Source organism: Tachysurus vachellii, chromosome 6, assembly GCF_030014155.1.
Source record: "Tachysurus vachellii isolate PV-2020 chromosome 6, HZAU_Pvac_v1, whole genome shotgun sequence".
NCBI classification, from domain to species: domain Eukaryota; kingdom Metazoa; phylum Chordata; class Actinopteri; order Siluriformes; family Bagridae; genus Tachysurus; species Tachysurus vachellii.
This window is the reverse complement of record NC_083465.1, coordinates 32,046,733-32,071,903: the sequence shown is the minus strand read 5'-3', so window position 1 is coordinate 32,071,903 and position 25,171 is coordinate 32,046,733. Positions and strand designations below refer to the sequence as shown.

General features: G+C 37.7%; 1 protein-coding gene across 1 annotated transcript; it reads left to right on the top strand.

Moving 5' to 3' along the window:
* The first annotated feature begins 4,445 nt into the window (after positions 1-4,445).
* On the top strand, positions 4,446-9,583 carry LOC132847748 (uncharacterized). The gene is made up of 8 exons (XM_060873288.1): positions 4,446-4,561; positions 6,504-6,565; positions 6,666-6,761; positions 6,982-7,160; positions 7,253-7,374; positions 7,487-7,548; positions 8,909-9,188; positions 9,427-9,583. Exons 1-8 carry the CDS (start codon positions 4,496-4,498, stop codon positions 9,520-9,522), a joined length of 963 nt encoding a protein of 320 aa, XP_060729271.1. The 5' UTR covers positions 4,446-4,495; the 3' UTR covers positions 9,523-9,583.
* Positions 9,584-25,171: the final 15,588 nt, after the last annotated feature.

Here is a 25,171-nt window from a genome sequence, read left to right as displayed (position 1 = left end):
TGTTCTCACAAATATCCAGAGATGACGTTGGATCCATTTGCACAGATTAATAAAAACAGTTTAATAGTTAGTCTAAAAGTCAACAGATCAACCAAGGGTTATCTGAGGAATTACAGACTCACAGTGGGGTAAATCAGGGAAAGGTCAAAATACAGCAAAACGTAGATACAATAGTTAAAACTGCGCAGAAATCTGTAACAGGATCATAAACTATAATTGAATAGAGGACTGCAATGGGGGGAATTAAAAGCGTCAGATATGTCTCACAGATGTAGTAGAAGGTCTTTGCAATGGTAGACATCAAACATATTCCATAAGTACTGTAGGGACATAAATGAAGTGAATTCCCTCAGGGATGCAAAGCAGTTCTGAACTAAGGTGACAGTGACTCCTGTGGTCAGTGGGAGAAGTACAGGTAGTGACTCTAACCTTTCTGTGTTTAAAATGTATGATGCTGATAGAGACTTGAGGTATTAGCCTCTCTGCGCACTCTGGTGCTGGATCAAGCAGTTTAGGGAATGAAGGGATGGATAGATCATATCTGTATATTCAGTTGAAAACAAACAGGAATAAAAATTAATCTAAAACAATAACTGGTTACAGAAACAATACAAAGGAATGTCCTTTCGTCAAACATAAAAACTGATTAATTATTTTTCTTTCTGCAGTTAAACATACTTCTAAATGAACCTGCTGCCGAACCGTTCAAACCCCAGAGCTCTCTCTTCACGTAAGATCACAGCAGTGTTCTTTCCACACTCAAAGAACGGTGTGTTAATTCTTATTGTACAGTCAATTGGATTGTGACTTTTGTCTTCTACTGCTAACAGGAGTTCAGGAAACCAGGTTAATGGTGACATGACATACCACTTCCAAGATGGAGACACTAAAACACCAGCATCTTTCCTGAATGAGCTTGAAGCACAAAGCACACCTATGTAAGTGTCCTTATGTTAATTTAATAAGTTTGCATTCAGTCAGTGTGTTCTTACCCTCTGTATGTGAAGTCTGTTCATTTATATATAATTAATAATATTCTTAAGAACATTTGAATTTAACAGAGAATTAAATCAGCAGTCTGACTGTAAAAAATAATCACCTTAATGTTTTATTTCATCAGATCTGGTTCAGCTGTGGTTCAGACCACGATGTTCTTCAATTCCTCCTCTCCTGTTCCCAGTGAGAGCTTGGTCCTCAGTGTAATCCAGACTCTTCTGAGTGCTCGACTCACAAACGTCACTGACTCTGTAAAAGTGCTGAACTTCACCTATGAGAGTATGTTTGTTTTATTGATAACACAAATACGTACTACACAAATTATTCTTTCATCTCTATGACTTCTTTATCAGCAATTCAAGGTCATCTGATTTGTTCCACAGAAACTCCAGACACCTGCTATGGGGTAAAATTCACATTCCAGATCAGTAACATCAGCATGTCACAGAACCCTGAATTATGGAATGATACCTACAACCCAGTGGAGAGCATCATCAATAATGCTGTGAGTGTACATCACTCTGTGCTTAATGATGTTCTCACAAATATCCAGAGATGACGTTGGATCCATTTGCACAGATTAATAAAAACAGTTTAATAGTTAGTCTAAAAGTCAACAGATCAACCAAGGGTTATCTGAGGAATTACAGACTCACAGTGGGGTAAATCAGGGAAAGGTCAAAATACAGCAAAACGTAGATACAATAGTTAAAACTGCGCAGAAATCTGTAACAGGATCATAAACTATAATTGAATAGAGGACTGCAATGGGGGGAATTAAAAGCGTCAGATATGTCTCACAGATGTAGTAAAAAGTCTTTGCAATGGCAGACATCAAACATATTCCATAAGTACTGTAGGGACATAAATGAAGTGAATTCCCTCAGGGATGCAAAGCAGTTCTGAACTAAGGTGACAGTGACTCCTGTGGTCAGTGGGAGAAGTACAGGTAGTGACTCTAACCTTTCTGTGTTTAAAATGTATGATGCTGATAGAGACTTGAGGTATTAGCCTCTCTGCGCACTCTGGTGCTGGATCAAGCAGTTTAGGGAATGAAGGGATGGATAGATCATATCTGTATATTCAGTTGAAAACAAACAGGAATAAAAATTAATCTAAAACAATAACTGGTTACAGAAACAATACAAAGGAATGTCCTTTCGTCAAACATAAAAACTGATTAATTATTTTTCTTTCTGCAGTTAAACATACTTCTAAATGAACCTGCTGCCGAACCGTTCAAACCCCAGAGCTCTCTCTTCACGTAAGATCACAGCAGTGTTCTTTCCACGCTCAAAGAACGGTGTGTTAATTCTTATTGTACAGTCAATTGGATTGTGACTTTTGTCTTCTACTGCTAACAGGAGTTCAGGAAACCAGGTTAATGGTGACATGACATACCACTTCCAAGATGGAGACACTAAAACACCAGCATCTTTCCTGAATGAGCTTGAAGCACAAAGCACACCTATGTAAGTGTCCTTATGTTAATTTAATAAGTTTGCATTCAGTCAGTGTGTTCTTACCCTCTGTATGTGAAGTCTGTTCATTTATATATAATTAATAATATTCTCACGAACATTTGAATTTAATAGAGAATTAAATCAGCAGTTTGACTGTAAAAAATAATCACCATAATGTTTTATTTCATCAGATCTGGTTCAGCTGTGGTTCAGACCACAATGTTCTTCAATTCCTCCTCTCCTGTTCCCAGTGAGAGTTTGGTCCTCAGTGTAATCCACACTCTTCTGAGTGCTCGACTCACAAACCTCACTGACGCTGTAAAAGTGCTGAACTTCACCTATGAGAGTATGTTTGTTTTATTGATAACACAAATACGTACTACACATATTATTCTTTCATCTCTATGACTTCTTTATCAGCAATTCAAGGTCATCTGATTTGTTCCACAGAAACTCCAGACACCTGCTATGGGGTAAAATTCACATTCCAGATCAGTAACATCAGCATGTCACAGAACCCTGAATTATGGAATGATACCTACAACCCAGTGGAGAGCATCATCAATAATGCTGTGAGTGTACATCACTCTGTGCTTAATGATGTTCTCACAAATATCCAGAGATGACGTTGGATCCATTTGCACAGATTAATAAAAACAGTTTAATAGTTAGTCTAAAAGTCAACAGATCAACCAAGGGTTATCTGAGGAATTACAGACTCACAGTGGGGTAAATCAGGGAAAGGTCAAAATACAGCAAAACGTAGATACAATAGTTAAAACTGCGCAGAAATCTGTAACAGGATCATAAACTATAATTGAATAGAGGACTGCAATGGGGGGAATTAAAAGCGTCAGATATGTCTCACAGATGTAGTAAAAAGTCTTTGCAATGGCAGACATCAAACATATTCCATAAGTACTGTAGGGACATAAATGAAGTGAATTCCCTCAGGGATGCAAAGCAGTTCTGAACTAAGGTGACAGTGACTCCTGTGGTCAGTGGGAGAAGTACAGGTAGTGACTCTAACCTTTCTGTGTTTAAAATGTATGATGCTGATAGAGACTTGAGGTATTAGCCTCTCTGCGCACTCTGGTGCTGGATCAAGCAGTTTAGGGAATGAAGGGATGGATAGATCATATCTGTATATTCAGTTGAAAACAAACAGGAATAAAAATTAATCTAAAACAATAACTGGTTACAGAAACAATACAAAGGAATGTCCTTTCGTCAAACATAAAAACTGATTAATTATTTTTCTTTCTGCAGTTAAACATACTTCTAAATGAACCTGCTGCCGAACCGTTCAAACCCCAGAGCTCTCTCTTCACGTAAGATCACAGCAGTGTTCTTTCCACGCTCAAAGAACGGTGTGTTAATTCATATTGTACAGTCAATTGGATTGTGACTTTTGTCTTCTACTGCTAACAGGAGTTCAGGAAACCAGGTTAATGGTGACATGACATACCACTTCCAAGATGGAGACACTAAAACACCAGCATCTTTCCTGAATGAGCTTGAAGCGCAAAGCAGACCTATGTAAGTGTCCTTATGTTAATTTAATAAGTTTGCATTCAGTCAGTGTGTTCTTACCCTCTGTATGTGAAGTTTGTTCATTTATATATAATTAATAATATTCTTACGAACATTTGAATTTAACAGAGAATTACATCAGCAGTCTCACTGTAAAAAATAATCACCATAATGTTTTATTTCATCAGATCTGGTTCAGCTGTGGTTCAGACCACAATGTTCTTCAATTCCTCCTCTCCTGTTCCCAGTGAGAGTTTGGTCCTCAGTGTAATCCACACTCTTCTGAGTGCTCGACTCACAAACCTCACTGACTCTGTAAAAGTGCTGAACTTCACCTATGAGAGTATGTTTGTTTTATTGATAACACAAATACGTACTACACATATTATTCTTTCATCTCTATGACTTCTTTATCAGCATTTCAAGGTCATCTGATTTGTTCCACAGAAACTTCAGACACCTGCTATGCAGTAAAATTCACATTCCAGATCAGTAACATCAGCATGTCACAGAACCCTGAATTATGGAATGATACCTACAACCCAGTGGAGAGCATCATCAACAATGCTGTGAGTGTGCATCACTCTGTGCTTAATGATATTCTCACAAATATCCAGAGATGACGTCGGATCCAGTTGCACAGATTAATAAAAACAGTTTAATAGTTAATCTAAAAGTCAACAGATCAACCCAGGGTCATCTGAGGAATTACAGACTCACAGTGGGGTAAATCAGGGAAAGGTCAAAATACAGCAAAACGTAGATACAATAGTTAAAACTGCGCAGAAATCTGCAACAGGATCATAAACAATAATCCAATAGAGGACTGCAATGGGGGAATTGAAAAGTGTCTGATATGTCTCACAGAAATAGTAGAAAGACTTTGCAATGGCAGACACCAAACATATTCCATAAGTAGGGACATAAATTATGTGAATTCCCTCATCGTTGCAAAGCGGTTCTGAACTCAGGTGACAGTGACTGTCACAGAACCATGAATTATGGAATGATACCTACAACCAAATGCAGAGCATCATCAACAATATTGTGAGTGTACATCACTATGTCCTTAATGACATTCTACAGGTGTTCCTGATCATTTTTGGAACATCAATTAATCATTAGTTCCTTTTCGAGGGAACTTGACGCTGTGTCAGTGCTGACACTATGGGAATGCTACTTTAAGGAAGTGGTCTCTGAAGGTCTATGGGCACACATACCAATTTTATGGCATAGGAAGGACACATGATGAAATGATTATGCTCATTTTCATATAATGGCATTTTCCAACACATTACTCCAGCTTCTTTGTCTTCGCTTTGAACCCGGGAGCTCACTTTACGATTTCTCCTGACCTGAACAAAGAACTATTATCACGTATTTTCTTTATTTAAGGACTCAACTTAGGAATTGAGGACCTCAATGTAGGCAATGAGGAGCAAGAAGCAGTCAAATTGCCACTACATTCTCTGGTGTTCGATTAGCTCTTGGAACCGAGCACACATGCTTTTACTAAGCTTAGCTTAGGATTGGTCCTATGAAAGGTTAGCATTGTCCACTCTGAGCTTGACAATTGCTTTCGCTTCCAGCTCTATGCAGGCGTCTCCCGTTTTCACAAAGTTCCACACTGTGTTGTTGAGGCTGTGGAATGACCCATATTCTGCCTGTTTATTCTCCCCTCCTTTTAGGAAAAGGCTACAATTTTGTAGGATAACCTGGTATGGTGCTGCACACAATCACAGATTTACAGGCTTACCAAGCTGACCTGCTAATGGAGCTTATCTATGGTCAGAAGGAATCCTAATGCCCGAGGGCTAGGGTTTTCAAGGATGCCCTTTAAGGGCCATCTCCAATGCTGTCTACCCAATCACCTCATGTGGGGTTCATCCCACCCATGCTCCTTAAGTGTCGTGGCCTTCTTGGATAGCCCACTGTTCTTGGCACAGACCAAACCTTGTTCATCCAAGGAAAACTTCTCTCATTTTTGAGGAAAGGGGCAAAGAACATGTTCCCCTCCCAGATCGGGACTCCGGCTTTTACAGCAGGTATTTTGGTGGCAGACCTGTCAGGTGAGAGGAGACCGTAGGGCTGTCAATTCAGCCAGGCATACTAAGAAGTAATCCTGATGCTTGAGGGTTCCTAGGAAGGTCCTTTTCAGGAAGGCTTCCCCTACTTCCTGCCCTGCCACTTCTCGTGCTTTGGGGAGCAGTGGGTTCCATGTGCGCTCCTCTTCCTTGCACAGATCTGTTCCCTGGGATAGCACCTGCCAGTGCACTGTTTTAGAGCACCAGGAGGGTTAGGTTTAGGGTTAGAGTTATGTGCCATGGCTTCATACCCTTCTTATGTGTAGAAAGACCCCGTTTTCTACTACAATAAGAGAGTTAAATGTATCAACTGTAAAATTCTTGTGTTAAAATTTAATTTTAATACAATATAATTAAGCACATTGCATATTAGTGAAATGATTTAATGTCTCACATTCTTACTGATAAATTATCTTTCCTTATCCAGTTAAACACACTTCTAAATAAAGCTGGTGCAGAACCATTCAACCCACAGAGTTCTTTCTTCACGTGAGTTCACAGTGGTGTTCTGTACAGAAAATACTTTCTGTATTTTGAAATGTAAACCAAATTATATTGTGATGTTTGAATATATTTCTACTGGTAACAGGATATCAGGAACCCAGGTTATAGGAGACATGTTATACAACTGCCAAGTTGGAGACACTAAAACACCAGCATCTTTCCTGAATGATATTTCACCTGTGTAAGTGCCCTGAAATATAATTTCAAAAGTTAGTTGTTCTAACAAAATGTGTTAAATGCCCCCTCATTCAATTATAATTAGTTACTCACGTGGTTATTCTATTCTAAACCTTCCAGTTTCATCAGCTCTTATTTACTTAATGAGTGTATAACTGTTCTTTACTGTATGTTCTACCTTTTCTTCATGTACTTTACAAGTTATATTTGCTTTCCTATTTCAGATTGGGGAATGTTCTGATATATATTCGTCTAGTTTTTAAGAATTTGACCAGAGTACCTAATGAGGCTGATGTTCTCAATGCTGCTAATGCTCTGCTGGATGCAAAGATCAGAAGAGCACGAGATCTTGTAACACAAAAACTGAGTGATCCTGTGAGCATACAGGATGTCATCTATCAGAGTGAGTCTAATTTATTAATCTCCCTAAATTAGAATTAAAATATATTAACTGTAATGTGTTGAATATAATTCTGTTCATTATCTCACTTTCAGAAATTGACAACAACTCATACATTATAAGCTTTGGATTCCAAATCAGCAATGTGACAATCTCCAAGGACACTCAGCTGAGGAATGGAACATATTCTTTAATCCAAAACACCATCAACAGCTTGGTATGTGTTAGCAACTGCTCTTTGTTCCCAAATTATTTTACACTCTAAAATAATAAGTAAGTAAGTAAGTAAATAAATAAATAAAACCACTTTTTTATCCCTCTTTTTTTAGTTGAACAATATTCTGAATGTCAAAAATGCTCCTGTATTTGTCTTCCCACAAGCAAACTACACGTAAGTGTCTTCATTTTACGTGTCATCTTGAGTGCTGCTTCACAAAACTGATTCAAAATTCAAACATTATCTTAATAAAATAAATAAATAATAAAATACAAGTTGTCATTTAGAAAAAATGTCATTAGTCATTGGCTCAATATCACTGCATGCTCGTCTCCTGATCAAGCTAATCTGGACCAGGCCAAGGTCTGCTAGAAGGCCTACTAGAATATTTGCTGGAAGTTGTTTATGCCTAATTCCCGACAACTCGTCTCCAGTCCCTACTGCCCCTGTCATAATCTTAAGAAAACCACAGATGACAAATGTCGGTATCTAGTTACTACAGATAAAAGGTAAAACCATAGAAGGACAAAGCCTTATAAACTTCTTTAGATTAGAAATTTCCACCACAGTCACAAATTAGAGCAGTTGGTAAGGCAATGGGTTCCGGATGAAAGATTGTAGATTCAAGCCCCAGTCCTACCAAGCTGCAACAGTTACCCCAGACTGTTCCAGGGACTCTGTATACTGGCTGACCCTGTTCATATGTACATGATACATAAAAGCTGCTTCTTCTTAGGATGCAAGCACCAGGATAGTATTAATAGCAATAATTGATTTAGAATATGAACTGCCTTAATATTATAGAAAGATTCAGAGACATGTTGGATACAACTGTAGATTTATTGTTAAATTACAGGCAAACTCAAATGTAGAAGACAATTAGTCAGGTGATCAGCAAACAAGCTGGACTGGTCTTAAGCTTTGTATTTCTTTGCTGAGGTCATAATAATTCACTTTTTATTTTTTTACTACACAAACAAATAAAAATAACAGGATAACTTAGAATGTTCTTACACAATACAAACAGAAGAAAAAATGTAGTACTTGAGATCTAAAATTGTTTCTCAGTCTATTAAAAATATAAAGTAGCCCATTTAACTAACAGAGTTCAACATATTGCTGAATAACTGCAGCCTTCCCAAGTGAACAAGTTGATGTCTATCTCCAGGTTAATACTTGACATGTCGCAGCACCATTTGACAATGTCAATGCAGTCATTTGATTTCTGTCATGTAATTAGATAGATAGATAGATAGAGAGAGAGAGAGAGAGAGAGAGAGAGAGAGAGAGATAACCTGAACTGATCAAATTACAAAGAAAACAAAAGCTCTGTAGTAAACCTGCAGGATCTTGTCAATGTTAGGTTTAGTGATAAAACCAAAAGAGGAATGAGACCAACATAAAATTAGGGACAATTATTTCCAAAGACCTGCCTTTAAAAACACATTCTTGGGCTCTACAATGAAATGATTATCTGTCATGTGTATTTTAAATGTAGGAAATACACTCAATTTATATTTTTCTTTTCCTCCAGATTTAATGGTACAGAAATTGTGGCTAATTCAGAATACGTCTTTGTGGAAGGTGACACCAAGTGGACACCAAGTGGATTTCTATATGCAGTACTCAACATTAGCGGTCTATCGACCCTCACTACTCCTGCTGCTCAAACAGACCCCCCTGTCCACGTAGTCCTGAGGCCCACAGTCCAAGCACAGAACACCACCACTGTTGGAAATTCTGCATGGATCCTGGGCATCATTATCCCCTGCAGTATAGTCATTATTCTCATACCCTGCTGGATTCTACTCTGTGTAAGTGTCACCAAAATCGCTTGTAAACGTTATAAATTTAGGATGCTCTTTGGCACGACATATAAATAATGTTTAGATATTTTAATATTTATCTATAATTGCTTCAGTTGCAGACACTGACAAATTACTTCATTATTTGTTTATATAGTATTTTTATTTAACAGCAAATACAGGACCATAAATATCTAATCAGAATCTTAACTCTACTCCCCCTTGTCTCTCTCCCTGTATCTCTCAGTGTCTGCTCTGTGGCTGCTGTGCTGGTTTAAGGAGGCGCTACAACAGAAGACGGTCCTACAACGTCCAATATGCAACAAGAAATGGACTCTTTTAAAAACAGATTATGTGTAAAATAATTTGTCTTTTATCATTGGAATTTATTTTACCATATAGTTTATCTATTTATCCATCTATCCATCTATCTATCTATAAATTATTTATGTTTGTTTATTTATAAATGTATTTATTTATTTATTTATTTTATTTTAAATTAATTCCCAAGTAGTTACTATACTGAATTACTAAAATTAAGCTGCATACTGTTAATTAAAGAAAATAATCAACATAATCTATATGTATTTCATTCTTGCAATTGCATAAATATTTATATTTTACCTACTTATTAAGTATATACAATAAAGATTTTTATATCTGTAAATGGGTATTTTTTATGTTGTCTTATGTTAACCTTCGTCTTGTGTTAGGGTCGGCACTGACCCGTTTTTAGGTTTTAAATGCTTAAAAGTACCACATAAATTTGTTAATTGCATCAAGGCTTTTTGACTTTGTCAGGAACCTCTATTTAAACGAAATAAAACAAAAAAAATAAATTTTACTAAATTATAAAATGCTCTGGTGAAAATTATGACCTTTGTGTAGTTAGGGTCGGTTTTGACCCAGTTATAATATTATAATGCTATAATTAGTGCCAAATCTGAAATCATAAACACACTGTCAGCTCACTAACACTGTCAGCCAACAGCCCACTGACAGCCAGCTTCTCTTCCAAACCTGTGGGCTTTAGTTAGGGTCTTCTCTCTTTGCCCGTTTGTCACCTTCCCTGAACAAACAAAACAAACAAACAAAGACGTATACGTCCAGACACAAGGCATGCATAAGACCAATTCAGTTTGGAGTTAGTGACTTGCAGAGTACACATCGCCATCTTGGAGCATGCGAAAATGAAAAGAATTTACGACATGCCAAGCTCTGGATCATATCTTTGCTGAAAATGAGGCAGAGGACAGAGAACAGCATAGTGATATGGACAAGCATGTTTCTGATGATGAAGATGATGTAAAGTATCAACGGAAGACACAGACACATCTGATGAGTCTGATGAGGTGGTTGCCAGTGCTGAAGTAACATATACTGTATTAGAGCTCAGTACCTCCTGAATTTCATGGCAGCAAACGTCATCAAAATCTACGGATTTACACAGGCAAACCTGTGAGTGGCATCCCTGAGAAAAAACAACGAAAATGTGTAGTCCTCGATATGACTACTGGACTGCGGGATCACAATATCACGTGTGACAATTTCTTTTACCAGCTATGACCTTGGAGAAGAACTTCTTAGAAGGAATCTTACCATGGTGGGCACAATAAAAAAAATAAATAAATAAACCTGAGTTGCCCGTTGAAATTTTGCAGGTGAAGCACAGGGCTTCTCTTTCTTCAAAATTCACTTTTACAGACACCACCACTGTTGTTTCATGTTGTCCAAAAAAAACGGAGTGTCGTACTTATGTCCACTTTTCACAAAGATTCTGCTGTCTCATCACGAATTGACAAAAAGCCCATATTAATCCTGGACTATAATAAAAACAATGGAGAGGTGGACAACCTGGACAAGCTGACTGCCACCTAGACTTGCCAGTGAATGACCAGGAGATGGCCAATGGTTGTGTTTTGTAACATGCAATGCATACAATGCATTTGTGTTGTGGACCCACATTCACCTGGGGTGGAACTCAACCAAAAAAAAAAGCAAAGAATGTTTTTGAGGAGCTGGTTCCCTTGTCAATGCACACATTGAGCGAAGGTAACGGGTGCCCCGAGACACAGCTGCTGCAGCCTTGGTCATACAGCTACAGAGTTCACCTAGCACCCCATCCACACCATCAACAAAACAAAGAACATCATTGCCTGCATCCTCCTCCAACAGCCCTGTCTCAACATCAACCAGCACAGCCACAACCTACTGAGGTCACCTGATTCTAAAAGAAAGCGGTGTCAGGTCTTCCCTAGCAATAAGGACAGAAAGACAAATATATTGTGCGTCTACTGCAAAATATATCTCTGCAAAGAACACATTAAAAGTGTAACTTTTTTGCCACACATGCATCTAAACACACACATACTCATGCATGTTTTTGCACATAAAGACTTTTTTTGGATTTAGTAGTAATAGATTTCTATTGGTTTGATTTGCTTGATTGGTTGTTGTGTGTTTGACCTGGCAAATCTACATTTTGTATTATTACTTGTTCTGCTTTTCATTTTGTATTTGTATTAATGTTCTATTTTTGAAAAAAAAATATATGGGTCAAAATTGACCCGTAACACCATAGATGTTACAATAGTTAATAAAATTAAAATTAAAAAATTTATAAAACAAATTTATTTAAGAGATGTGTCCTAATACTCATCAGTAATAGTCAGGAAACATAACAATCTTTCATTTATTTATGTAATTCTCTTGAGGTTAGTTTTACCATTTTTTGGAATTGAAAACGAAAAGTATGCTGTCAAAAGAAAGGCCCAGGGGCCACACCAAAAATATTAAAACCAAACTTTTTATGGATAAGGAAGCCTAACATGTTATCTAAGAGGTAGGAAACAAATCTGATGATAAATAATTGTTTTGAGGCTATTTTATGACTGTTTTAAGACACGGGTCAAAACCGACCCGTTGACATAAGAGATGGTAACAGAAAGCTAACATAAGAGGAAGGTTAAACAAGGGCAAAAATCTTCTGCTTTTGTGGAGCCATTTTATTCTGTGCCTGTTCTGGTTCATGTAGTTAGCCCCGTTCTTTCTGTCCTCAATTGTTTCTTATATTTATTTTGTTTCAATAATGTGCTTTAACAGAAACTGCATTAACCTCCATTACAGGACAGATTTGCTTCGCACCATACATGGATGTAGGTGGAATGTTGGGACAACAGTGAATTTTCATGTAACCTGACACCTTCAGTGGTTCTGCAGACCTCCTGAAAGGATTTCATATTTAATGGCAATTCTATATTGAGAGCCTGTTAATCCCCAAGCCTGAATACAAGCAAAGGCTTTCTTGCATCCACAGTGACACTGGGTGTAGGGTCACTTCTTCCAAGCTCTTCAAGTCAGTAAACACTTTGAAAAAAGCAATGTTACTCACAGGAGCCATAGATGAGAAATTCAATTCAATTCACGAAGACATCACAGAATGATCTGATCATGTTCCAATTTTAGCTATTTGACTTACCGTTATATTCCATTCTCAGTGCTTTTCGTTATTATTTGTTTTTGGCTTATTGACTTATTTTTGTTTACACCTCTTTTGGTATCTGAAAACTGTCTCAGGGCTCCACTCCATTAACTCTATTCAATTCAGTTCAATTGGGGTTGCTGTTGAGCAGCCAATTGAGTAAGACGTCTGATTTGAGACTCCTGCAGAGATCATGGTAATTGTTATTTTATAACGCAATTGAGATGATCTTTTTGATATATTTACCCCTAGTGTATTTTGTTAAAGGTTTTTTTCACTTCCTGGATGTATTATCATGGCTGGTGAAACATCAAACACCCACTGCGACCCAACAACTGAGGCCTGCTATACAGGTAGCAACCCTGGACCATTGGGCTTCGTATTCACCACGCAGCTCCACCTCTCCGAGGGAAGTCGTGCAGGTAATTGATGCAGAGTCCTTGAAGCTAGAACTGCTAAGCTCATTAAAACAAGACTTTGCTGAGATTTTCTTTTTCTGTCCATGACTATACAATTATTGGTCAGGTTATTTCAGTACAATGTCCACTATTCTGGGAGTACATTTGCAAAGCATCTCAGTTAAATTCTATGCAAAAGGAAGTTATTAGCTTGTTGACCTCATGTCTCCACCTTCTTCAGTGGAAGTCCTCTGTCCCACCATCTCACTCACAATGGCTAAAGGATATAGCATTTTTATTAAGCTTAAAATATTTATATTCATTCATTCATTCATCTTCTACCGCTTATCCGAACTACCTCGGGTCACTATCTCAGGCGTCATTTTAAGCAAAATTGGGCTGTAACTGCCTCTCTACATTACTACTATAGAAAAGAGGTGTTATTTGTGTAGTAACAGCGTTTAGCTCAGGAGTTATTGACTCTGGAAACTCGAATCTGTGAATATGCGACTAACTTTACTTAAGACGCCGAGGCTGCTTTTTTCCTTCTCGATAGGTGAGTAACGTTGGTTTTGCTTTGTTTCACAGAACTAATACTGTGTATGCCTTCCTTTGCATGATTATGCTTGTGTGTCATTTTAGTTTATTTGTTTATCTGCAATCGTATTGTTCTTCCCTTCAGCTATGATAGATGCATGTGGTCGGAGCTGGGACCAACAGGATTGGGGCGTATTTGTTTTGGTGATTTCAAATGTCAGCATTGGCTTTCAAACATCGTACACCCCACCTTTAATACAGTACAGCAATACTGCAACAACATGAAATCATGCTGGATCTTGTTTAAACAAGCATTCTCGGCGCGTATCGTGCAGAGCAGCACCCCCACCTCGGCTACTCAGACCACATCTCTATTATGCTATTTCCGGTATACAGTCCAACTCAGACGCTCTAAACGGGTTCTGAAGCAGACGAAAACTTGCCCAGCAGGAGCCACCTCTGCTCTTCAGGACTGTTTTGAATGCACTGACTGGAACATCTTCAGGGACTGGAACATCTTGTGCTCCTTGCACATGTTGTCTTTCACACATCAGTGATTGCTGTTTTGCACAATACATTACTATTCCAGACATTGATGCTTGATTGTCCATTTTAAGGTCTTTGTTCTGACGTGTCATTTCTACTTGAATATAGATAGGCAATAAAACATCAAAACATATTCCAATCCATTTATTTAGTCCCTTTTTTGATTCCAAAATTAAACAGCAATAAACAATAAAGAAAATAAAAGAAACATCTATCTACACAAGTTCAGATATGGTGACGGTAAAACAGTTTGTTTGACCTGCTCCTTCATGCCCCCTGTTTTGTTTGGATTTTTCCAAGCATTCAAGAATTACGTGGGGCTGCAGTGTCTGCCACGAGAACAATGGCACCTGGCTGCAAATTGCGTGGTAAGTATTATAAGTATTCCTTTATCCAGCTCCTCCAAAAGAGGTCTGAGAGTTATTGCACCTGCCTCCAACTTCTTCTTGCATACAGGTAATTTTTATCAAATAGTCCAGGAGGCAGGACAGGCCTTTTACTCATAGTGAGAAGATGGTTGGGGGTGAGGGGCTCTAAATCGATCGGATCCTCAGACACCTTGGAAATTGGTCGATCGTTTAGAATGGCCTCTACTTCACACATAAAGGTGTGTAATCCCTCATCATCTAATGTTTGTTGATGCAGAACTGAAGACAACACTTCTTATCATTTGTATGATTTGTTCCCATACTCGTCCATGATTTGAAGCTGCGGGTGGATTAAAACTCCACTTGATGTGCTTCTTATGTGCTAAAGTCTGGATCTTGTTTTGATACAACTCTGCTAGTGCTTTCCTTAACTCCCTTTCTGCACCAATAAAGTTAGTTCCATTGTCTGATCTTAAATAAGACACTTGACCTCTTCTGCAAATGAACCTGCGCAAGGCATTAATGCAGGAGTCGGTGTCCAAAGAATAAGCGATCTCTAAATGGACTGCTCTACTGGCCATGCATGTAAATATCACACCATAGAGCTTCACAAGTGAACTGCTTCTTTTAACTTCAATTGGACCGAAGTAATCTACTCCAACATTGGTAAATGGAGGTAGGTCTACAGATAACCTTTCTGAAGGCAGGTCAGCCATCCTTTGTTCATCCAATTTCTCTTTCTGATGCCGACAATAGACACAGCTTGAAATAACCTTCCTGGCAGCTGCATTGGCATGGGTGATCTAGTACTTTCTTCTTAATGTGGAAAGAATATGATTTCTTCCACCATGTCCAGTCTGTTCATGGATGTGTTTAAGGATAAGCTTGGAAATGTGTTGATCTTTGGAGAGGATGTTTCACCTCTTCAGGCATTGCAGTCTTGCATAATTGTCCACCAACTCTTAACAATCCATCTTTAAAAATCGGGTTTAGCTTGTAAATAGCACCATCCCTTCTGATTGTAGTTTTCCTAGATTCCAGTGAAGCAATTTCCATACTAAACCTTTCTTGCTGACAGAATTGGATGATAGCCTTTTCCACCATAAAGAGATCATCCGAAGACAAACACTGTCCTCCAACGAAGCTTTGACTTCCTGCATTTTACGTTCCCCATTGTTCAGGTCTTCTGATGCTGCAATAAACTGCTTTCTTTGATGACTCAGTTCTAGTATGTTGCTCTTAAACTTAAGTAACCATGCTACTGCTACTTTGAGTCGTTTACAATCAGAAAAGTATGTGATCAGTCTGTGCATGGCATTATTGACATCCTCTACATTTACAACATTTGTTGTGAGCTCCCTTTTTCCCTTCTGGATCATCGACAGAAATACTTGTCTCAGTGTTATGGTTTAACCACTCCTCTTCATGTTTCTACAGAAACTCTGGACCATTTAGCCACCTCTTGCTAGCTATAAGCTTCTGTGCAGTCATTCCTCTAGACACATTGTCTGCTGGATTTTGAGAAGTATGGATGTACTTCCACTGTGTTACATCAGAAGCCTCTCTAACAATAGAGAGTCTATTTGCCATAGAAAGTACGAAACCTTTTGTTCTCTTTCTTTATATATTTCAGGACAGACATGCTATCAGTCCAGATACATGATTCCTTCAAATTCAGTTGCAGTTCTGTTCTCAGCATTTTATCTATGCGAACAGCTAGAGTAGCAACAGTTAGCTCTAGGTGCAGAATGGTGACTGGTTTAAGAGGTGTCACTCTGGATTTACCCAGAAGAAATTAGACATGAATAGTGTCATGGCTATTCTGTACAGATGTGGCCTTTAAGAACGAACGTCTTTTGCTGCGGCATTCTGCAATTCTTGCCGCAGTTTGCCGCGGTTTACCGCACTTCTGTTCGGGGGGACTATCTTAGCAATCACCTTAATGTGTTTCGCTTCACAGAATATCCACCAGGTGGGGCATAAGAACCCTGTTTCTCTTAAGCACTCAAAGGTTTTTTAAGATTGTATAATATGTTTATATTATTAATTTACATTTAAAAAAATAGATTTTTTATTTTACTTCACATTACATCAGAATTGTGAGAAAACATCCACAATAAAATATAATTATAAAGACTTATGAAACATTCTTATTATTATTATATGTTGCCTACATTTACTCAAATAATAGCAATGTAAAATATAAAGGAAATCACAGTTCAAGTTAGGCGTAACATAACATAAGTGACATTAAGAGATTTTATTAAGTTACTTTAATCATTTATTTTAGAGATATTTATAGAAATATCTCTAAAATCATTTATTTTCATTGCCTTCTGTATTGCATTCGTTTTGTACATTTACAGGTGCACAAATACTGGCTCATTTTAATTTCATTAAGACACTGCTGTGTTCTGTATTGATCGATGTTCTATAAATTTGTACTTAACAAGCCTAAACCATGTTATTCAATTTGTTATTATTATTATTATTATTATTATTATTATTATTATTATTACTATTATTTACTGACATTAAAAATGGTCAAAATGGTTTCAAAACAATCTCCTGGCTTTGAAATATACCAGCCTGTAATTGTGCATTAACTTTTGTGCCTCTAGAGTGAAAATAATTCAAAATTTCTTTTTTTTACTAGAAAATGAGGAATTTTATTGAGGTTTATTATACCAAATATTAATGAGGTTTATTATACTAAATATTACAAATTTTTTCGCAAAATATGTTAATATGTTGTAAACAAGTTAGACAAAAAAGGTGAAAAAAAAGGCTATGATATATACTTCATTTTTTATAAGCAGTCAAAACAGATAAGGTCAAGTTGACTCAGCGCTCCTAATTTGTATAGGAATTCAGATGAGGTCTGCAGGAGGGTTAAGTTATGCAATATCGACCCATTCAGAGCCGATCGGCCCTATACGCAAGTTGCGTAGGGCCCCGCAAATTACGCAAGGCCCCGCCTCCCCTGCCTCGTTTTACAGCGTGTGTTAATGTTTACTGTGTAGCATGGGCGAGGCTAAAAAGGAGCTCAGCACCCCTAAAATTTTTATTGATATTTTAGTCCAGTGGGTCGCCGCCGCTGTGGAGTAGCACAGGACCTGAGTGACTCGTCCATAGTCATAAACGGAGAGAAGTAGCGCCGGTTACAATGTTCTTCCGCAAGACGCATGCAGTTCTGTTTATTAACTGCTAGAGCATGAAACAAAAACAGCAGCGTGACAAATAAACTGCGTACCTGTGTAGTGTGTACGTGTGTCTCTGTTGGTAAAGTTTATCGTTAATTTGATACTCATTTTAACAATCGGGAATCATGTAAACATGACGTCACGTGCGTCTTTTGGAAACATGGAAGCCCTGGCGTTTGGACCAGAGTGAAAATAAACGACATATCACTGTATATCACCAGAATGTGTGAAAACACTCACTCACTTTGCTGTATTTATTCATTCCTCACACACAGAAGATTTAACCTGAACCAGGCTTAACTCCTGAACTCCTAGCATTACACACACTCTCTCTCTCTCTCTCTCTCTCTCTCTCTCTCTCTCTCTCTGTGTGTGTCTGTGTGTCTGTGTGTGGCCTGCCAGTGCGCAACGGACATGAAAAAAGAAAAAAGACAGAATCAGGTGAGAGACTAGGGACAGTCCATAATGATCTTGTGAAAGGAATTTGTCATTTAATAAAAAGTTAAAAGCCCAATAATAATAATAATAATAATAATAATAATAATAATAATAATAATAATAATAATAAAGACATTTAAAATGACACGCCTCGGTGTGCCTTTGATCATAACCTTAGCTTCAGCACCCCTGAAAAGGAGCTCAGCACCCCTATAGTCTCTCAAGGTTACAACTACGTTAATGCAATATGGAAACCAATGGATTTAAATTGGAATGAGCATAATGCCAGGTCTATATGAATGCACATTCCTCAGTAAATAATAACCATCAGGGATCAAGTATTGCTCTATTGCATACTATAAAACACAGTGATACTGTATGGCAAGCATTTTAGCTTTTATACATTCACATGATATGGATTTTTGATATCAATTCAGTTTTCAATACTTAAAATGTAAATATTGAGTGTGATTTCTAGAATTACATTTTACACTAGAAAAATGTAATTGCTGATATCTGCTATTGAATATTCACTAGTTGAATATTGCAAGAGCCAAGTCATATTATAAATAGTATTTTATATTTGAAAATGGATAAAGAGGAATCTGAGGGAGGCAGTTTAAGTGGGGCCTAATGCAGCTTATAAAATGAATAATAGTAGTTATCTAAACCTTACAGGTGCTATGCTGAAATTTGTTAGTAGAGGAGATGCTGTCAAGTGTGAATCTGTGACAAATGGTTTACATGGCTCACGGGTCAGGTAGGAGGGCCCCTTAGCAGAATTTTGCTTAGGGCCCCAGGGAGGTCAGGATCGGCTCTGGAACCATTTTTTATAAGTTATAAACATTCATCTGAAATACCCTTTAAGTTATGCAGTAAATAGAATTTAAACTAAGTAACTGCAAGAAAAAGCTTGTGCTTTGTATTAACCATTTTTTGATTACGTAAAACTTTCCACTTATTGCTGTAAATTTAAGTTGGTTATATCAACATATGTCAAATTAAGTTATGCAATATCGACCCATTTTTTATAAGTTATAGGGTATTTCAGATGAATGTTTATAAGTTATGCAGTAAATATGTGGGGATGTGGTAGCCTAGTGGTTAAGGTGTTGGGTTACCAATCGGAAGGTTGTGAGTTCGATTCCTACGTCCACCAAGCTGCCACTGCTGGGCCCCTGAGCAAGGCCCTTAACCCTCAATTGCTCAGTTGTATAAAAATGAGATAAAAATGTAAGTCGCTCTGGATAAGGGCGTCTGCTAAATGCTGTAAATGTAATGTAAAATAGCATTTAACACTAGATTTACTGACTTTTTTTATTTTCTGGTGCGAGTCCCAAAGTGTGATTCCCCCCGTTGAGATTTTCACAGTTCTTCAGCTCGATTCTCCTCCTGCTTTTGTTGTGCAAACACACCCATCACCCATGAGGCCTGGCACATTTGCATTTGTTCACTCAGAGTAGCTCAGATCCAAGGCTGGCCAAACCTCTGTGTGTGACATGGAAACCTTCAGAAATGTCTGCCGTCTATACAAAATAGTCTGTTTTATTTATAAAAAATTGTGTGAAAAAAGAATGAAAAGTTGCTAATACAATGACAACTTGTGCAGACCTGGGGTCTACTTGACTCATCTGGAAAGTTTAATGTGTCATAACTTGGGTTTCCTTCCACATATTTGCCTGAAATTTACCAGGATTGTTCCAAATTATGAACTTTGCAAGTAAAATTAATTTTGTCTATTTTCATTGGCAATGAACATACAGACACAAAAATGCACACATAAAATGCACACACACGCACACACACAGACACTGTTCAAAGCATTGGGCATTGCATTTCAGTTGGCCTCAAGACAGAACAAAAGCTATACATTTGTAAACATTTCACACACACACACACACACACACACACGCAAGCACACACACACACACACACACACACACACACACACACACACACACAAATTGGGCATTGCATTTCATTAGGCCTCCAGAAAAAAAAAGCTGAATGTCCTGCATTTTAACGTAATTTTTATTGTTTATTTATGAAAGTAAAAATTATCCTTATAGTTTTAGGGTGGCTGAGATCACACACAGGGGGGCTGAAGCCACCCTAAAAAAGGTCTAGAACTGCCCTGGTGTAGGGGCATCTGTATTCGGCCTGAACGTAATGAAACAGGCGTATTGTTTACATGTATTTGACTGCATGCAGCACTGCGCAGACAAATCAATCTATGACATCGAAGTTCCGCGAGAGCCATTCAAAAGCTTATCACTCTCGCGTTACATTGATCTCATGTGTCAATCCATCTGCGCCGCGCAGGTTGCTAATCTCTCTATTGTGATATGCCTCAATGGCAAATAATCAGACAAAAATGCTAAATTAGTACATAACTACATAAGAACAACCTCTATATTGCGATATGCTCAATGCAAATAATCAGACTAAAAGTCATGTGTTAAACAGTGTTTATTGTTTAGAGAACATGAACTGGAACTTATTTTTAATAAAAATATTACAAAATACCTCAGCATCACATATTGTATTTAGATAACATTGTATTTTATAAAATATATAAATAATGACTTAAACACGATATAGAAAACTAAAACAGATATTTATTGACTGATAACACTTTACAGATCTTACAACACACACTGAAAAAAAATTATTCATTCAATTTACTAAATTTATTTAAGGTAAGTGGTCGCAGTCAATTTATTTTAGCTACATTTAAACAAAAAAATTATAAAAAAACATTTTTTTAACAAATTTTTTGTTTAAATGTAGCTTAATTAAATTAAATAAATTAGCTTATTATTCATATATAATAAGAATAACAATATGATACATTTATATTGCGCTCAAAATGCTTTAGATATGGAATGAGGGATTTCATTCAGGATGAGCTGTTTGCCATATCCTCTACTACACCATAATATATAAAAAACAAACCACTAATTACACCAAGTAACACTCTTTATTCAGATTTAAAAGCGATTTGGAAATACAAAACAAACTATTTGCTGCAATACTGATAAACTATCGCTAATAACTCCATCAACAATGATGTTTACCATCAACAAACCAACAGAAGCATTTTTTCCGTAACACACCGCACGTCGCCTGAGGAAATCCAAAGTTGCATCGAGCGGTACCACAAAGCCAGCCGTGACAGCGGAGATAGTCGCAGATGTGACTGTTTATGTAACCGGCAAAAGAAAATAACACATATTGTCGACTCGTCAGCCTACATGAAACACAACTGCCCTCTACAGGTTTTGTATTTCCTGCGCTGAACAATTTGACCCCCCTTCGTTAGAGTCTCGCAAATTGCCGCGAGTCTTCACGGCATTCTTCTCTCCGAGGCGGGCTTTTTAAAAGGCCACATCTGTAGTCTAAGGTAAGTTACAGAGCCATATCCCTTTTCACTGGTATCTGAGAAATTATTAAATTGAGCTTCAACAGGTTGTATAGAACCATGTGGCTTTAAACATCAGTCAACTGTGAACACTCTTAAGAGATCCAGATCAGTTACCCATTTGATCCACTGTTGATCAAGAACTGGAGGAATCTCTTCATCACAGCTATAATTTGTTCTGCATAATTCCTGTAGAATGAACTTGACAGGTAGTATCACTGGTGACAGGTAACCTAAAGGATCATAGACTGAACTGAACTGAACACTGACAGGATCCCACGTCTACTGTGCATCCTTTCCTTTCATACAGACTTGAAGTTGAATGTATCCATTTGCACACACCACTGAAGCCCCAAAGCCTGTTCTACTGGCAGTTGATCTCAGTCCAAGTTAAGCTCAATGATGTTCTTGGATCTGTCTTGATCTGGAATGGATTGCAGAACCTCACAGCTATTGCTGATCCACTGTGTGAGATAGAAGTCACCCTTTTGACGAAGAGCAGCCACATCTCTGGCCATGTGGACTGCTTCGCTCTCTGATGGTAGGCTCTTTAGGCAGTCATCCATATAGAAATTATTGTAGACAGTGTCGATCACCTCTTGATCAAAACTGTGCTGATTGTCCTCAGCAGTCTTCCTTAGAGCAAAGCATGCACAACTTGGTGATTCATTCTGAACTCTGAGACATTTTCTGTTACATCACCATTGGGCCACCAGAAGAACCTAAGGAAGTCTTTATCCTCTTGTTTCACTTTAACCTGTTAGAACATTGCACAAACATCACAAGCTGTACAGACAGACCACAAGCTGTACAGACAGACAACAAGCTGTGGGCAAACACACATCATACACCCTCACTCTCAGCACTGGAGCCCCCCAGGGTTGTGTTCTGAGCCCCCTGCTGTACTCACTGTACACTTATGACTGTGTGGCCACTTCCAACTCCACCACCATCATCAAGTTTGCTGACAACACTGTTGTGGTGGGGCTGATCTCCAACAACGACGAGACGGCCTACCTACAGGAAACTAAAAACCTGGAGAGATGGTGTCAGGAGAACAATCTTCTCCTGAACGTCAGCAAGACTAAGGAGTTGATAGTGGACTTCAGCACAAAGCAGGATCGGTCATACCAACCTCTAAACATCAACGGGACCCCAGTAGAGAGAGTGGACAGTTTCCGGTACCTAAGGGTTCAGATCACACAGGACCTGTCTTGGTCCTGTCACATTAACACCCTGGTGAAGAAGGCCCGGCAGTGTCTGTACCATCTGAGACGCTTGAGGGACTTCAGACTACTCTCTCAGGTGCTAAAGACCTTCTACAAATGCAACATTGAGAGTGTCCTGATGGGTAGCATCACTTCCTGGTTTGAGAACAGCACCTTGCAGGACAGGCGAGCCCTCCAGAGGGTGGTGCGGTCAGCTGAACGTATCATCCACACTGAGCTCCCTGACCTGCAGGACATCTACAGCACGCGGTGCCGGACCAGAGCCAGGAAGATTGCAGATCTCAGCCATCCCAACAATGGACTCCTTTCCTTGTTGTGTTCAGGGAAACGCTTCCGCTCCCTGAAAGCAAACACAGAGAGGATGAGGAGAAGCTTCTTCCCGCAGGCCATTCGGAGTTTAAATCAGGAAACACCCAGGATCTAGCACTGGACCTCTCTCTCCATCCCCACTGTTCTATGCACCCCCCACCCCTTTTTTTGCAATGACACTTTAATTCTGGACTGTCACTGTCACTTTAACTCTGGACTTGCACAGCACAGTGCCACTTTATACACTTTATACACTCCATACACTATTTACACACCACACTTCACCTGGACATTCTATGGACACTTTAAACTCTGGACTTGCACAGCACAGTGCCACTTTATACACTATTTACACACCGTACTGCACATGTATGTATATTTATATTTATGCATACGTATATACATTATTTCTTCATCTGTATTTTCATATTTTTATATAGTTTTCTTACAAAGTTTTCTTATATAGTTTATACTTTTTATTATTTTATTTCTTGCTTTTTTTTATACATACATACATATATATGTATATATATATATATATATATATATATATATATATATATACGTATATATATATATATATATATATATATATATATATATATATACGTATATATATATATATATATATATATATATATATATATATATATATATACGTATATATATATATATATATATATATATATATATATATATACATATATATATATATTAGAGATGAGCCGGATACTCGGCTGAAACGAGTATCCGGTACGGATAAAGCACTTCTGCCGAGTACGAGTATTATACGAGTAATACGAGTCAATATCTGTGCTCGGATTGAATGAAAATCCTCATTGGGTAGCTGATTGTGTCAGCGTTCTGTGATAGGCTAGTCACAGCGCCCCTCCCCTACACACATACAGATGTATTGTGTTGCTGTGTCTCGCTCTGCTCACTCACAGTCACACACAGAACAGCTCTCTGTCTCTCCCTCAGTTACTCGGGTTCGCAGGTCTTTTCCGTTAACGTTTAGGGTTTCTTCAGCTTTTTACTTCGGGTTGTAACGTTAATAATACGTACTTACTAACCAGTAGAGTTCTGGTAAACGTGGGTTCGTTCAGACGTGGTGCTTGCTTGGTAGAATGCGACTCGCATTGCGTCTCTGCCTGTCGGAGATTTTTTCTTTTTTAAACCTTCAGCTGTCTCTAACCAGTAACCAGACACTGAGTGTCTGACACGTTTTTGCTGTATTTCATAAAAACATAAAGGTAGTAAGCTAGTGTTATAAATATTACAAATTAATTATTACCGGTTAAAGCCCCGCCCTTTTCTAGACAAGCCCCGTCTACTTCGGATACAGATACAGATAATTCATATGGTTAACAGATACGGATACAGATACAGATAATGCTGTACTCGCTCATCCCTAATACATATATATATATATATATATATATATATATATATATATATATATATATATATATATATATATACATATATATATATATATATATATATATATGTATATATATATATATATATATATATATATATATATATATATATATATATATATATATATATATATATATTTTTTTTTTATTCTATACCGGACAGTTGCATAAAGCATTTCACTGCATATCGGACCCTGCATGTATGTGTATGTGACAAATAAAATTTGATTTGATTTGATTTGACATCAGTCATGAAGGCAATTGGATCCTGTCTAAACCTAAGAACTCCAATCAATGAGCTAGTGAGGTTAGGGCCTTGTAATTCAATTTAATTCAATTCAAGTTTATTTTTACAAACTTTTTACAATTGACATTGTCTCAAAGCAGCTTTACAGAACATAAAAAAAGGTTATTATAAAGAATAATTTAAAGATTAATAGGATACAAAATTCAAGATTAATATTAGATATATGTATATAGGTCACAATGTGTATGTATTTATCTCCAATGAACAAGTCTGAGGCGACTCAGGCAGCAGTGGCAAGGAAAAACTCCCTTAGATGGTAAAGGAAGAAACCTTTAGAGGAACCAGACTCAAATATAGCTGATTGTTCAAAGAA